The 17428-nt window shown below is 36.8% G+C and overlaps 1 protein-coding gene and 1 long non-coding RNA gene across 3 annotated transcripts in view; both read left to right on the top strand.

Moving 5' to 3' along the window:
- Positions 1–16967, top strand: part of LOC147917508 (uncharacterized) — a 77218-nt gene extending 60251 nt beyond the window's left edge. The window contains exon 4 of one of the 2 annotated variants that reach the window (XR_015550060.1): positions 15288–16967. This is a non-coding gene — a long non-coding RNA (uncharacterized LOC147917508). Of the gene's footprint in view, positions 1–1737; positions 2132–15287 lie in introns of those variants that run through there. The other variant, XR_015550059.1, reaches the window with a different exon arrangement.
- LOC101393105 (olfactory receptor 4F3/4F16/4F29-like) lies at positions 12798–13888 on the top strand. Its single transcript, XM_004421343.3, has one exon. It carries the CDS (start codon positions 12935–12937, stop codon positions 13886–13888), a length of 954 nt encoding a protein of 317 aa, XP_004421400.3. The 5' UTR covers positions 12798–12934.
- Positions 16968–17428: the final 461 nt, after the last annotated feature.

The raw sequence follows: 17428 nt of genomic DNA, 5'->3' as shown, positions 1-17428 counted from the left end.
TTTACTAGCTACCACTTATACTCAGCCTCCCTATAATTTACTTGAAATTGGTATTTTTAAAATGGAAATTTCACTGGATTTTTCTTCTATTGATCAAATAATGTCTGATAGATCTAGTAGGGATGCCCAGATTCCTCATTGTTTATTTGTGTTAATTTAGAAAAATGCCTATTCCTCCCAATCTTTTCTCTTTCTGCCTTTCTGTTAGGTCTATATCTATGACAAGATAGATTCCCCAACCGCATAGTGACTGAGAATTTCTGTACCATTGATGTAAAACTTTTTTAAAGGTCATTCTTTTTACTCTAAAGAAATAACTGCTTTTAGTGGATATTTACTCTGTTATTTGCCCAAATCAACAACCTCCTTCTTCTGGTAAATGTATATTTCTCTTGCAGTAACCATGTGTTATGGTAGAAGATGACATGTAGGTCTTATCTCTCTTACTACTACTATTTGGTCAAAGGTTGGGCTTCTGAACCAGGGCATAGTAACATATCTCCTAGCCACAGTTGAATGGTGCACTGACTAAGAGTGTACTGACTAAGTATGAGCCTCTGACTAAGATGGGCCAAATGTGAGTTTTCTCCAAGATATTTGGACTTGAGAATAGAGAGAAAGCAAGTCACAGTCTTGCTTTATGTAGATGTGTAGAAACTGCTGGCAATCATATTTCCTGCTGTCAGAAATCAAATCCGGGATAATGAAAAAATATATGTGAGACAAGGAGGTATGGGATTTAAAGAGAGAAGCTTGGTATTATTCAAGTTCTTGGTTCCAGCTGTCTTGGGCATTCAGCTTCATTCTTGCCCTCCACTCGGTATGGTTACTAGCTGAGCTACTAAATGAGCCAATACATTCACCTTCTTGCCTAAGTTTGTTTCAGTTGTGGTTCTGTCATCTACAATCAAAAAGGTAGTGATATATAGCTCTCCAATCCTAAGGAGACTATAATTTCACTTACTTCTGATGTGAAATCCTTCATTATTTTCTTATTTCTTTAAGAAAATATGATTTCTTCTTCTGAAAAAAGAAAATATGCTCACTATGTAAAATATATTTGGAAATTAGAGATGAAAAAATAGAAGTCACTTATAAAGTCACCATATTGAGATAATTTTAGTAATATCTTGTTATATTTATTTCTAGCGTTTTTCTATAACTAAATGTAAATATATATATTTACAAAACTGGGATTTTTGATCTCTACATTTTTATTCTGCCTTTTTGATGAATATTATATTCTGAGAATTTTCTCACATTATTGAATTTTGTAGTACAAAATAATTTTAAGCACATACATAGTATTGCAATATATGACGATATTATATTTGTTATTCTTCTATCCAACAATAGATTCGATTGTCTAATTGTCTTCAAATTACACTTAGATTGTCCTCAATTTTTCACTCTACCTTGAAAATTCTTGCATATACCTCTGTCTAACTTTCAGATTACTTCCCTTAATAGATTGATATATTTGTAATTAATAGGCTATAACAACATTTTAAGCCCTTTATTTGCATTATCCTTATTTCCCAAAGTTTTGTGCGTGCTGAGAAGTATTCCATTACAGTACCCATCCTGAAGCACTGAATATGATCACTTATTAAAAATCTTTCTCACTTCAAAAGACAAAAAAATATAAAGTCTTATTTTAATTTTCCTCAATTTTTGTACGCTTGTATCTTTTCAACTCTTGTTATTAATCTGAACTCTTTGGATGATGTGTTTCAGGAATCCCATCAAAACAAGCTTAAAATAACTAAAACACAAAAGAAATGTGTAGTTTCACTTTTGCGGGAGGAAAAAGATCTAGAGATCTCTTGTACAACAATGTGAGTATATTTAACACTACTAAACTGTACACTTGAAAATGGTTAAAATGGTAAATTTTATGTTATGTGTGTGGTTTTTTCTACTATGATTAAAAATAAAAACAATATTTTTAAAAAAGGAACTTGTTGACTCTGGTTACGGAGATGTTCCAATAGTGGAGCCAGAACCCTGGACTCCAGGGATTCACTCAATTTCACATGTTTAGATTTTGCTCTCTCATTCACTCCCTTTCTCTTGCTCTTTTCTCCCTGTCTTATTCTCCTCATTCTCTATCTTTTAACTTATTTTATCTCGGTACATTGGTCTGATATTCTTTTTTGCACATGGATTTCTCTATGTATGGTAAGGAGAGAGGCTGCAAATAACTCCAAGGTTAAATCATTCCAGCAGAGCAATCTCATCAAAAATGGAAAATTTTCTTTCCCAGCATCCTTATTAAAACCCAGTGAAAAGATCCTAACTTGCATTGTTTTAGCTCCATGCCAGGTCTCTCATAGGCCAGGTCTGGATCACATACCCACCCGAGTGGGCAGGATCCAAGGTTATCAGGTTGACAGCCTCCAAAGAACTACATGAATTTGAGGAGGAGCATTTCCCAAATAGGGGAGGCAGGGGACAGCCATCAGTGCAAGGGGAAAGTGATTCAGGGCAGGCAAAAAATTTATCACATATGTTTTTTTCTGATTTTAAATAGAAATTAATATCTTTTGCTGAAGAGTTCTTCCTCCATATCCCGATAGGTAGAATATTAGTTTTGTCACATTGATTTACCAGTCCCACATATACGTTAACGACACTAACTCCTTTATTATCATGTTTGTGTTCAAAATGTTTCCCCCAATTTGTTTTCTTTTTGATTTTAGCTATAGTATTCTGCATTATTAAGTTGTAGTTTTTGTGACTCCAACTCCATGAAGCTTTTTAATTGTGACTTCATAGTTTTATTCTTAGGAAGCCCTTTTCCATTGCAATACCTAATGCATATTCATGAATATGTATTTGTAAAATAGTTTATTCACCTGAAAATTATTTTTGGTGTAAAAAATAGGAGAGGATCTAAATTATTCAAACTTGCTTATTAATTTTCTCAGCACCATTTAGTGAATAATCATTTCCCTTCTGATTTGTAACCTGTTTATACTACATTATTACATAAAATATTGTCTTAGTCCCTTCTGAGATCTAAACTCATAGGTGATATATCTTCTGACATCTGCTTTTGAATGCCTCATATGACCTTTGACTGAATAGATTAAAAACAGTCCTCATGATCATCACTGAAAACCGTGTCTTCCTCCACTATCATCTATCCAGTCATCAAAACAAGAAACACAAGAGTGATTATCTCCCTTCCCTTCCTCCTACCCCCTTTCTTTCTCCTCAATTTTTTATTCATGCAGCAAACATCAAGTGCCTACTAATTGCTAGGCATTATTGTAGGTTTTTGGGCTACACCAGTAAATAAAATATATAAAAAAGCTTCTACCATTGTAGAGCTTATACTCTAGTGGAGTTATGCAGAGAATAAATAATAAGCAAAATTAACCAGCAAGTTTTAAAGTAAGTTAAAAAGAAACGAGTGCAGTAGCAATATAATAGAGTAGGTTAAGATGAATCTGAAACTCCAGTGGTGGGGGAGTAGGTTGCACTTCTAAGTATGGTAGTCAGGGTAGGCATCATTGAGAAAGTGTCATTGAGCAAAGGTTTAATATAGGTGAGTGAGTTAGCAAAGTAGCTATCGGGAGGAAGGCAGAGGGTATAGCCAGTAGAAAGGCCTAAATTGCCTGGTGTGTTCAAGAAATAGCAAGAAGGCCAGTATGACTTTGTCAGTGTAAACAAGAGGGAGAACAGTAGGCGAACATTCAATGAGGTAAAGGGATGCCAAATCATGTGGAATTCTGTAGACCATTGTAAAGAATTTGGCTTTTACTCTGAGGAAGGGGGGACCCTTGGAGAATTCTGCACAGAGAGGTGACATGATATCACTTACATTTCAAATTATTTTTCTATCTGGTTTTCCTGCTAAGAATAGTCTGGGGAAATGTGGAGCAATGGTCTAAGCAGTGATGTTAGTGTATTGCAGAAATTAAGGGAAGACAGAGATGGTGGTGTGAGTAGCAACGCAGATGGTGAGATCTGGTGAGATTTTGAAGGGTTAGCTAACAGAATTTGCCAATTAATGGGATATTGGGTGTGAGGGAAATGACTCCAAGTTTTTTGACTTAAGTAATTGGAAGGGTGGGTTTATTATCCTTTAAGATAGAGGAGCAGGTAGGAGCAGGAGCTCAATTTTGTGTACATGACATCTAAGATGTTTATTGTATATCCAAATGGTAACATAAAGTAGGCATCTGGATAAGCAAGTCTGATGTACAGGGTAGAAATGTAAGCAAGAGATTGACACAAAGATGTTGTTTAAAGGCATGGTGCTAAATGAGATAACCTGGAGATGACTACAGAGAGAAAAGACATGAGGTTAAAGACCTGTCCCTTGGTATTCTCAAACATTAAGAGATCAGAAAGAGAGTGAATAATTATGAATGGCAACAAAGAAGGAGCTACCAGTGATATAGAAGAAAAATCAGGATAGTGTGGTGCCTTGGAACCCAAGTGAAGAAAATGTGTGCGAAGATTGGAGGAAAATAACTGTGATTAAAAGACGAGGTCTGAGAATTGATCATTGGATTTAGATATGAAGGTCATGGGAGAACTAAAAGACAAGTTGTAGTGAGGGTAGTGGGGGAAAATTTTGATTGGAGTGGATTTGAGAGAAACAAGAGGAGAGGAATTAGACAAAGAGAGCAGAGACAACACTTGAGGAATTTTCCTGCAAAGGTCTTTAGAGAAATGGAGCAGTAGCCAGAAAGGGAGGCTAGATCAAGAGATTTTAGTAAGATGGGAGATATAACACATGGTGAAAGCTGAGGGAAATGATAAAATAGAGAAACAAGGATGATATAGAAGAGAAAGAGGGAAAGCTAGAGTGGTTCTTGAGTGTACAGGAGGGAAGGGTTATAATGAATGAAGGAAGGGTTTAGTAAGATCCTTGTTACTTTGGCCTTGAAGGAAGAGAAGAGGAAACATTTTTTCTTCTGCTCTCTAAAGCTATAATTCTGTATCTATTTTCAAAAGTGATGTGGCAGACAATTTTCTTTCTTGTGGTGGTTGTTCTTGCCTGATATTTTGATTTTGCCCTATAAAATAAATGGGCAACATTGCATCTTTATCCTGTACTTTGACACAATTTGTGTCAAAGATGTATGCCATAGAGTAGAACAAGAAAGAAGTTTTCAGTTCTGAGTTTCAAGGTGAACCAAGTTTTATTAGCTATATAATTTGGTTTAATTCATAGATTGAAATTATGCAGTGATAACGATACTTGCTCTGCAAAGCTGTTCTGAGGAGTCAATAAAATAATATGCAAAAGGATTGATTTCCAAAATCGCTTTATTTTCATACTTTAAAATGTTCTTTCTTTTTTTTTTTTTTTTTTTTGGTGAGGAATTTTAGCTCTGAGCTAACATCAGTTGCCAATCTTCCTCCTTTTGCTGAGGCAGATTGGCCCTGGGCTATCTGTGCCCAACTTGCTTCATTTTATATGTGGGACTCCTGCCACAGCATGGCTTGCTGCGCCGGGCTTAAGTGCGCACCCGAGATAGGAACCTGCAAATCCTGGGCTGCTGAAGCGGAGCACACGAACCTAACCACTAGGCGCCCCGAGCCAGCCCCAAAATGTTCTTTCTTTTTAAAGAAAGCTCAAAAAATTCTGTCCTCAAGATTTTAAAAATACTTTTCTGTATTTTCGCATTTTTGAGATGAATATGTACTATTCAGATTATCATAAAATGATTACAAATAAAAAAAGTCACTTTAAACTTTTCTGTGGAATGCATATTCAGTCACTATAAAATAAAGATTCAAAATAGTTCTAGAATATGGCAATAAGTCTCTTTGTCATAAGAAAATTACAAACCTCTTATTTCCTCTCATTAATAGCTTCTCTGCTTGACTACACTGGGAAAACCGAAACGATCATGGGGGATAATTCCCCAGGCCAAGTGCTCAGTCTGGCAATCCCAGATCTCTGCAGCATCACTTGGTCACCGCCCTCTGGGGCTGTAATGAGCTTCCATGCTTACTGTGACATCGTTTTATACAGCTATTTGTGTGTGTCTATAATGATCCTAAATAGGATCTGTTTGATTTTTTGAGAGACTATATCTGAATCTTTAGTGATGCTGATCTCTTAGTTCCCTTGGCAAAACAGGTAGGTGAGGGGGATAAAAATAGTAAGAAATCAGAGAGCAACAGTTTCTCTGTTCTAAGGATAGAGAAGCTTTTGGTCCTGTGATGAATATTTTCTTAAGTCAGATACACTCTGATTTTTATTATTATCTTATGACTTTTATTATGATCTTATTATCTTAAGCCCAGTCTTAATTGGGCTTCTTCTCTCTTTTGTTCCTTCCCTCTAGGATATCCATCATACTGACAAATAAATCATCTTCCTTGAGCACTGGTCTCATCATTAAATCCTTACTCCTGAGTCTTTGCTTCCCTTTATTTATTAATAATGCTCAGTCATCTTAAGTAAGAGCCTGAGGTCAGGTAAAACTAGTCTCAACTTTCTTTCTCATCTTATTTTCCACTCTTCTCTTAAACAGTTTCCATTCTCCAGGCAAACTGCACTCTTCACCATTGTCCTAGAGTACCTTGAACTTACCCTTCATTTCTCATATTGTACCATCTGCTTGAAATAATCCTTCAAATTCTATCATTATATATTGTAATATACACTATTTATAAAGGCTCTTCTCAATGCCACATTCCACTTTGTCTTCTCTGATTACCACAGCTGCAGTTTTCTCCTTCTACTTGACTCAAGTATTACTAAGTCTGTGACTATGATCTTTCTATGCCTGTTGGATGTTGACTTAAAATATTAGATAGGCCTTGTCTCTTTAAGCAACTAACACAGAATACATATTCAGTAAATACATGTTAATTAACAGAAAATTATATAAGAAGGCATAGTGGAACAGGAATAAACAGAAGTAGGGCTACGTTGGCCTGAGTTGCCATCTGCATCCATAACTGAGTGATTGACATGCATGAACTGTCTCTGTGTGTTCTACTTGTACAGGGTTAGCAACAGCTATGGCTGAAGAATGCTCAGTGGATCTTGAAAGAAATGGTCGTTTGGGAGCAAAAATCTTATTTCCTCAGAAGTGGGTATTTGTGGGTTTTCCTCCTCTTTCTAGGCAATTTCATACAAATTTTTACCTGGATGAGCAGAACCCTTGTAAATTCAGTGAAGCACCCCCTCCCCCATGCAGATGCGAATGACCAGTCTTACCAGAGGTGGTCAAGAAATGCTTCAAAATAGTTTCTGTGAGAATTTATCCACGGCTTTGGCTGTTGGGAGAGGAGTGGTTGGGGTAAATGGTGCAGTCTGACTTATTTGTCAGAGCACAAACTTCTCACAAAGCAAGCCTTGAGCAATGTCTCCACTTAGGAGCAAATTATTCTATGAGAAATACTCCCAATGAAGCCTTTCAAGCTACTGGACTTCAGCACAGACATGAAAACCTAACCTGAAACCAGCTCCACTTGATTATCTCAGAATAATGGATTTAGAATTAAAGAGTTTTTAATACTTGGAACTGAGAACTGGGACATATAGCTTGCTGGTCCTTACTTTGTCTTAAGTACCACTTACCGTGCTGACACAATGTGGTAGGTAATGCATTAGTACCCACTATGTATGTTTTACATATATATATATGTATACATAATATATTACATGTATAATATCATCTAGTTCCTATTACACCTCCCAAGGGAAGTATTGTTATCTCCTTTTACAAATGAGGAAACTGAGGCTCAGAAAGCTTAAGTCACATTCCCATATTCACATAGCAAGTGAGTAGTGGAGCCTGGATTCAAAATCAGGCTTGATAGACTTCAAAGCCCAAACTTCTCACAGCTCTACTGTAGGCTTCTCAAATCAGAGTAGCAGGTATAATTTATGGATGATTTACACAGGCATTGCCTTGTAATAAGCAATCTGTCCATTATCACATGTGATATTCACAGAAATTGTGTGGGCCTGGCTGGGAAGGTACTGAAGGATTTTGCCTCTTTGAACTGAATCACTTGGTTAGAGGTAAGAGGTGGATCTTCCTCTTTACTTTTATCTGGACTCTTCTGAACTTCTTCCCTCTGTCCTCGTATGCTTTCTTTTTTCTCTCTCATAGCGCTTTTCTCTTCTAATTTCTCCTTTTATCATCATAGTGCATTTCTCTTCTAATTTCTCCTTTCCTTGTGTCTTTGTCTTCTGATGATCAAAATTGGCCACCCCAAAATGTGTCTCTTTCCCTTGATATAACAAAAGACTGAAAGAAACTTTGACCTTCCCCCTAACTACCTAAAAGAATTTAAGATAAAAGGCCTGTCCCCAGGACAGGCCATCATCATAGACAACTCTGGGTATCCATAGACTCTGAGGGTCCTTGCTAAGCCCGTTCTCATCAAAGTTCTATTTACCAAACATTTGCTTTTCCATTTCCATGTGAATTGAATTCCTCCCTTTCGACCAAACCACTACCCCCAACATCCTCCTTTGTCTTTAGCTGAAGATGATATTTAAGCTGGCAGCTTGGCCATTCTGGCTGAGTTATTCAGTTTTCCTGGGTCTCTCCCATGTATACATGTTATAAATCTTTGTTTGATTTTCTCCTGTTATTCTGTCTCATGTCAATCTAATTCTTAGGCCAGCCAGAAGGACCCAGAGGGTAGAGGAATTCTCTTCCTCCCCTGCACTCTATTTTCATATTCTTTCTTTCTACTTTCTCTCTTCCCTATTCCTTTCTACCTCTCAGATTATTGCCAAGCTTCATGAAATTAAGTTGAGTGTTGGATGAAGGTTTGCAGTAGAAAGTTTTCTCCTATCCTTAAGCCAGATATATCTTGTAGAGGGTGGGATGCCTCTGGATAGAGACTATTAGTTATGGTTACCATCAATTTGAGACGGAAAATATCCTTGTCTACATGTGGAATCTATTGGAAAAGGTGGTGGAGAGAGGAGAACATCGCAGTCATGGCTCCTGGAGTGTGGAGGGGTTATTAACCAACCTCTCATTCTGGAAATATTTACTGATTTTCACACCTACTTATGAACTTTGGGTAATATACAAATGAAAATTTTAAAGCATTATGGTCAATAGCAGAAGACTCTATAGATTACAGATCAAGATGTTTACCACACATCTTAAAAGGACAAATGACATTCCATCCTCTTCCTGAAATCTTTGACCTCACTAGATAATACTGGTCCTTCCTTTGATCTTGTTTCTAACACATTCAACAAATAAGTTTCTCTACTCTTTGTATGGCATATATTGTAGACTACCTTATATTGTAGCTATTAGATGTGCAATTTATGTCTTTCCAATAAGTTTATTGAGTCTGTGACTTACAGAAGTTAGAAAAAAATAAAACCCTGACCATTATGGACGGCACTGTCAAGAAAAGCTTAACAAAATAATTGAGAACTTTTATGGCCTTTTGAGGAAATTAAAATATAGAGAGGCAGAAATGATGGTGGGATTACAAATATTCCTTCAAATATTTTACCAGTGTTGTGTCCTTCCAAATGAGCACCAAAACAAGAAGAGTGAGCCCTCAAAGTATGGCAGCAATGAATAATCTCATTTCTGTATATAGTTTACTTTTAACATTTAATTGGTCACTTTTTTTTTGTATTTAGTTGTTGTCATGCAAAATAATTTAGTGTAAATAATAGGTAGTTTGTGCAAATGCTGGTGTTTTGTGTCAGTTTTAACTCTGAAAATCACATTTTTAATTTTGAATTTTTACTCATCTTTCTTAGGCTATTTTCTACAAGATCTATACTTTCTGGATCAGGAATACAGAGACCTGAGTTCTTGTCCTCAGTTCTGTCTCTAGTGTGACTGTGAGCAATCAGTTTACATTTTTGAGTTTCAGGTTTTTCATCTGAATAATGATCAATCTGCACCAGGCCATCTCTGAGATCAAAGTATTGGTATGATTCCACTGGGTGTTTATGCTGCCCCACACAAAACTCTTCATGTTTTTTCATCAGTTGCTGCGTATTTCTGGCCCTTTCCCCGGTGCCTCAGTCATTCATCTCTGCATTTCATCCCACCAGTCCACTTCATTCTGTCTCTTCCTCGACAATGAAGGGCATGAATAGTTCCCTGTTCTCCAGCCCAAGCTCACAGATTTCTGAGGACTAAAGAGCTTGAGGTTATAGAATGTGTGTATCTTGAGGCTATGGACTGTAGCTCAGGTGGTGACAGAAAACTCATTTGAATTAGTTAAGTATAGAGTCTCAGCTCAGAAATGGTGAGCAAGAATTGGGGTCAGATCACAGTGGGAGCTTCTGGAAGTTTGGTGACAGATGGATGTGTTAGAATAGATGAGACCATCAACTTGACATGTTTTTGTGAGAAGATTCTTCAAATTTCTGGAGCTAGGTCTGCAAAAGGAGAATAATGTCAATAAACCTGTTCTTCTGCATTCCACACCTTCTAAGGGAATAAAACCTCAGGAGCTGTTTAGAGGGTTCACCCTCTACAGGGAATTGACTATGGTGGATATTTGGACACAGAGCAATGGAATCCTCTCCATCCCCTCCAACTCTTCTCCACCTAAACAGACAAACATACTCAAACCTTAAAGGGAAGAAACCCTTTAGTATCAGCTTTAGGTGCATGTGATCAAGCCAAGGAGAAAGCTCTGGTGCCCTCGTATAGTGTTACTGAAGTTTCACATTCTTCTCATTTCAAAGTGGGCTACAAGCTAAAAACTATGCATGATCTTGGAGATACAATGTACCTGTGTTGATGCAAATAATTCATAGCCAATCTATAAATCAAAATTGAGGTGAGTATTATAAACCAGATCTGAGGAGCATATAGCCCAGGAGAGTCCTTTCACAAAGTTATGGAGCACTCCAAAGAAGTGGGGGTATGCTGAGTGGTAATACACTGTCAAAGAGCATGTATCACATATGCTTGGAATGTCCCTTTTACAATACTCAAGAGATTGCTTTACTGGCACAGCAATTCCAGGACTGCAGCAGGTAGGTGGTCTCGAGCTGGGTGGTCACAACAGGTCAGCAATCAATCCCTAGCTTAGGGAGAGATACTTATCATTAAGGAAATGAAGACATGGGGGAAGTTACTTTATCTTTAAGGGTATTGTTCTTGTCTTTGGGACATAGTATATACTTAAAACAGATATACAATGCATGATTGATGGCCACATCAGGCCCTTTTGGGAAAAAAAGCTTAGGCCCAATTAGTTTTATGCCAAATGGCTTTCTCATATACTCCAATATATCCCATTGTTTGTCATTTATTTGTCACCTGCATGGATTTCAGACACAGTAAGCATGATGCTATCTAATACCAGAGTTGGTTATAATAAAAGAAAGAGCTGAATGCTTTAAAAGAATGGAGGCCCCATTGAGCAGAAAAAGGGAGTGGGTTGGTGAGGCTGAGGCACTGATGAAGAAAAACTTAGTATTTCAACAATTCCAAGTGCTAGCCATAAACACCTTAATATGTATGGGCAAACAGAAGCTATTTGCCGGTGTATTTCACATTCCTTGTGGTGATATAGGCCTATGCTTTAGCAGAAACTAGTGTGAAATCTCACATATTTTTACATATATTAAGCCTGGATAAAATTATTTCAGGGCCAGGTGTAGGCTCCAGAGGGAACTTTATTTAGTAGAGTGGCCAGTAGAAAGTTCTGTGTAGTTTTGATAGAACTTTTAAAAAATGGGAAGATTCAGTGGACGAAGCTTGAGGATATTATGGTAAGTGAAATAAGCCAGTCATAAAAAGACAAATATGATGCCAACTATATGAGGTACTGAAGTAGTCAAACTCATAGAAACAGAAAGTAAAATGGTGGTTACCTGGGGCTGGAGGGAGGGGGAGAACAGAGTTTTTGTTTAATGGGTATGGAGTTTCAGATCTGCAAGGTGAAAAAATTCTGGAGGTCTGTTTCCCAACAATGTGAATATACTTAATAGCAATACTGAACTGTACACTTAAAAAAGGTTAATGTGGTAAATTTTAAGTTGTGCATTTTTTACCATAATAAAAATATGGGAAGATTTAAAAAAACAATGAACCTGATCTGACATGATGAAAAAGGATGAAATTCTGTCTTTGATAAAGCTCATATACTCCCTCTTTACTACTCCTGCCTGGTTCTGATGTTTCATATTCCTGAGCTTCATTTATCTTAATCTCACTCTACATCCTATTCTATAGTTTGTGTCTCTTTAATTCAGCCCCATCTCATGTTTCAGAAAAATCGCACTCCTTGATGGTGATCTACCGATTAATCATAGTTTTTCCCCAACCCTACTCTCTGAGTGTAAATTGTATGGAGAGAAGAATATGAAAATAACCATAAAAGAGAGATGAAGTGTGGTGATATGGGAAAGTAGGGTAAGATATAATATGTATACCTGTCTAGGTTCCCATTGGGGGCAATTAAATAAATGTATTTCTACCTACTGTCTCTCTCCCTTTGCCAGTAAGGATACTTTATTGTTTGCATATTCTGTTTCTTGCTGCAGGAACCTGTGAAACTTTTGTTCTTGCCAATTTCTCCTATTAATTTTAGGATATGAGAGCTTTTGCTGATAGTTCCAATCATGATATGATCTCTTGAGTTGTGTTTATATCACCATTATCATCATCATCATTATCATCATCATCATCATCATCATCATCATCATTGTTTTACAAGCATGAAGAATTGGATAACCAGGTAGTTCTCATTCATAATATAAACAGTGCAGCATAAATAATTAACACTCTTACCATCCTTAATAATCACAATTTCTTATTTCCTTAGTTCTCAGAATTTCAGCAGCAGCCCAATTGGTTGGATCAATGGAACTGGATAACTATATGCTTTTCGTTCCTAATGTGAGCATTGAAACATCAGTAATTCTATCACATATTGTCATCTCCATAATCACAATTGCCTCCTCATTTTCTTAGTTCTCATAATTTCAGCAGTGGCCATGTTGGCTGGATCAATGGATGGAGGGAATCACTCGGTTGTGTCTGAGATTGTGTTTCTGGGACTGACCCATCCATGGGAGATCCAGCTTCTCCTCCTGGTGTTCTCCTCTGTGCTCTATGTGGCAACCGTGACTGGAAACATCCTCATTGTGTTTTCTGTGACCACTGATCCTCATTTACATTCCCCCATGTATTTCTTATTGGCCAGTCTCTCCTTCATTGACTTGGGAGCCTGCTCTGTCACCTCACCCAAGACGATTTACGACCTTTTCAAAAAGCATAAAGTCATCTCCTTTGGAGGCTGCATTGCTCAGATCTTCTTCATCCATTTCATTGGTGGTGTGGAGATGGTGCTTCTCATAGCCATGGCCTTTGACAGATATGTTGCCATATGTAAGCCTCTTCACTATCTGACCATTATGAGCCCACGAATGTGCATTTTGTTTCTGGCTGCTGCCTGGGCCCTTGGCATCAGTCACTCACTGTTCCAGCTAGCATTTATTGTTAACTTACCCTTCTGTGGTCCTAATGTATTGGACAGCTTTTACTGTGACCTTCCTCGACTCCTCAGACTGGCCTGTACAGATACCTACAAATTGCAGTTCATGGTCACTGTCAACAGTGGGTTTATCTGTGTTGGTTCTTTCTTTATACTTCTCATCTCCTACATATTCATCCTGTTAACTCTTTGGAAACATTCCTCAGGTGGTTCATCCAAGGCCCTCTCCACTTTGTCAGCTCACATCACTGTGGTATTTTTTTTCTATGGTCCAACCATGTTTGTCTATACATGGCCACATCCCAATTCCCATATGGACAAGTTTCTTGCTCTCTCTGATGCTGTTATCACTCCTTTTTTAAACCCAGTGGTCTACAAATTCAGGAATAAAGAGATGAATACAGCAATGAAGAGATTTTTCAGACCATTAGCGATTTTTAGAAAGATTTCATAAATAATGTTATAAGGTCTTTATCCTGATCATCATTCCTGTATCTGGAATTTTAGAATTGGCTTCTTTAGTGCATCAGCAATTGATTGGAGTGTTACCACATGCCTCAAGAATGCTCCTCTTCCCTAAGAAGAATGAAGATTTAGACAACGTCTTAATTCAAAACTTATGTTGATTCATATGCGGTTGCACATATATGTACTAATTATAGTCATTTCTTTCTAGCTGGTTTCTTTGTTTTCCTTTTCTCTCAAGATTATCATTGTATTGTTGTTTTTCAATTTACCCATATATTTTCTCATAATCTGCCTCTTGAGGTAACCAAGATGCTAATTACTCACTTTGTCATTGATAATCTTTACTTTCACCAATAATGGCTCATTTTCTTATACCTTTGGCAAGCTGGAAAGCACTCATATTTCATCCAAGTTCTTCAGGCCTATTATAAGCCATCAACTTTCTCTTTATGATTCGCGGGATGTAGTTATCTTGTTCCACAGGGAAATTTTCTATTTAGATTCTTCTTTAAGATGAATCTTTAAAAACAATCTGACTTCAGACTAGAGAAGTACTAATCTCTCCTGCTTCATTGTGTTCAGCCTTCTTACCCTTTTTCTCACTATTCTTTCTCTTAGATAATTGCCTCATGATCACTCAATATTTTTTCTGTTGGTAATATAAACCCTTCTTGGAAGAATTTTGAAAAGCTTAAACTAATGACACCCACTGGTTTCATTGTGTTCACATACATATGCAGATTCATGAACCAGTAATGTATTCTTTCGTTCATTCATCTGTCCCTTAAAATTATTTATTTGCTTATTATATATACAGCAGTTTGCTTACTGTATATCTGGAGTTGTTTCTAGGAATACGTGGAAGCAGCCCAAAATGTATGACCCAGAAGAGTTATAATTAGAGAGAGAGTTGAATCATGTATTTGCAAAACAACTTATAGAAGATTTTGTGGTTGCTTTGTAAAAATCCAGTGTGAGATTTCCAATGCTGGCCAAATGTTATAAGCCCAACGCAGCATATTTTTCCCTTTAATTATGTCTGAACAATCATGGAAAAAATATAAGAAACTACCTGAGGCAAGAAAAACGAAAGTAAAGAAAAGCTGGCATATTGCAGAGGGGTATTAAAACTTGAATAAGCAACAATTAAGTGGGTGAGGATTTTTTTTTTTTTTTATCCTTTCCCTCTTTTTTCTCATGGCTTTTACTTGAGAACAGACCCCAAATGCAGAGCTATAGTTGCCATGATGCAGGGGAAAAACCTAAGAGAAAACCAAGCTCTCTGACCAGGGAACTTGGAAAAGTGACCCCTGCAAGATGGAGAGTGGGGGAAATAATAGCTTTTTTCTTTTTTCCCACTCTTTTCTCTCTCTGTTATATCCTAGGGCAGCTCTTCTTGAAGAACTATGGCAGTGGAGCACACAACTAAAACTCTGAGGGGTACCCCATCCTTTTGGACAAAGGAACTGAGAGAGGGGCCCTGTGGTCTGAACAGTGTAAAGGAAATTCCCATAATTTTGTTTTTCTGCCTCTTTTGTCTTGCAACGTTACCCAAAGGAGAGAACCCAGTTATGGAGCTATAGCTCAGAAGTCAGGCAGCTAAAGCTGAAAAAGAAGCCTCATATTTCTGATCAGATGATGATGAAAAAGGGCCTTGCATATTGAAGAGTGTGTGAAGATTCTTAGATATGAGAGACCTGGAGAAAGAGACCCCCTAATTCAGTCTATGCACCAGCACACATCCAGGGCTGGTTCCTGAGCTGTGCATGCACAGGACAGACCCAAAGCAGCATAACGAGACCTTTGTGAACTTATCTATGGTATAAACTTCTACCAAAGTCCCCGGCTAACCAATGAGTGTCACATGAGTGGGGCAGACTCCAAGTGGCATAGCAAAGGCTCTGAAAGCAGAACTGACATTGGAACTACTACCAACAAAGGTACGAGAGAACTTATGGTCTAAACCTAATTTATTGCCTACTAAAAGAAGCAATCAGCAACAAAAAATTATCCAGAGGATTTTAACATTACCCAGAGTCTCACAACATAATATTCAAAATGTCCAAGATAAAATCTAAAATCACTTGACATACAAGAATTAGGAAAATGTGATCAATTCCAAAAGGAAAAAATCATCAACAGATACCAACCCCAATATTACCAAGATGCTGGAATTGACAGACAAATACTTTAAAGTAACTGTTATTACTGTGATTTATGAGAAAGGTAAAGATGCCTTAAATAAATAGAAATTCGAAAGTTCATGGCAGAGATACAGAAACTATAAACAAGAATGATATGAAAATTTTATAACTTCAAAATACAATATTTGTAATGAAAATTTACAGGATGGGATCAATAACAGATGGAGATGAAAAAAAAACCAGAAACAGTAAACTTAAAGATAAATCAATAGAAATGATCTATTCTGAAGACCATAGCTTAAACTTGTTCATTCTAGAGAGCAGAGATTATAAAGACGTATTTAAAAAAGAATGTTTCTCAGAGAAACATTCTGGGGACAGTATGGAAAGGTCTAAGATTCCTATTATAGAATCTCAGAAGGAGAAGAGACAGAGATTAGTAAAGAAAAAAAAGTTTGAAAAAATAATGGTTGAAAACTTCCCAAATATACTAAAAGACATAAATTTATTGACTCAAAAAGCTCAGAAAAACCAAGTAGAATATACTCAAAGAAAGCCATGCCCAGAATCATTCTCATAAAGCTTCACAAAACTACAAAGAAAAATACTGAAAGCAGCCTGAGAGAAAACACACACTACATAGAGAGTAATGTTACAAAAATTACCAGATTACTCAGAAAAAAACATAAAGGCCAGAAGAGAGTGGAAATTCAGGAGGAACAGGAATGGTAAATCTCCCAGTAAATATAACGAGATTATTTTTCTTCTCTTAGGAACTCCAAACTATGTATAAATATTAAAGATAAAATTTATAACATTGAGTCATGAGATTTTCAGATAAGGGATATTCAGATTATGGAATTTGTAGATGGAATACATGCAGCAGCCATAATATAAAGTGGGAAGGTCTTGAGAACAAAATGGTAGGTCTTTTACATTTTGCTTGAACTAGAATATCAAATCTAAGTAGACTATGAAAGGCTATGTACGTGTATTGTACTCTCTGGAGAACCACTAAATAGCTACAACAATAACAACAAAGAAATACAGCCACAAAGTCAATATAAAAATTTGTCAAATCGTAAAAAAATTTGTATAATTCAAAAAGAAACAGGAAAGGATAAAGAGGAGAACAAAACCAGAGGCGACAAACAGAAAATAAATGATAAAATGGTAGACCTAAATGACCACATTAATTTCATTAAACACAGAGGCCTACATGTTAATTGAAAACAAGTATTATTAGATTAGAAAAAAATACCTAAATATATCTATAAGAAACCTACTTTAAATATAAAGACACATATATTTTAAAAGTAAAAGGAAGGAAAATAGACCATGTAAATGCTAATCAAAGCAAATGGGAAGGCCAGCTCCAGGGG

The sequence above is a fragment of the Ceratotherium simum genome, chromosome 3 (assembly GCF_057802395.1).
Source record: "Ceratotherium simum simum isolate JZ-2026a chromosome 3, ASM5780239v1, whole genome shotgun sequence".
In the NCBI taxonomy this organism is placed as follows: Eukaryota; Metazoa; Chordata; class Mammalia; order Perissodactyla; family Rhinocerotidae; genus Ceratotherium; species Ceratotherium simum.
The sequence above is the reverse complement of the archived record's forward strand: the minus strand, read 5'-3'. Positions and strand labels throughout refer to the sequence as shown.

Coding starts and splice junctions, on each gene's coding strand:
- LOC101393105 (XM_004421343.3), top strand. CDS start 12,935: ATGTTGGCTGGATCAATGGATGGAGGGAATCACTCGGTTGTGTCTGAG.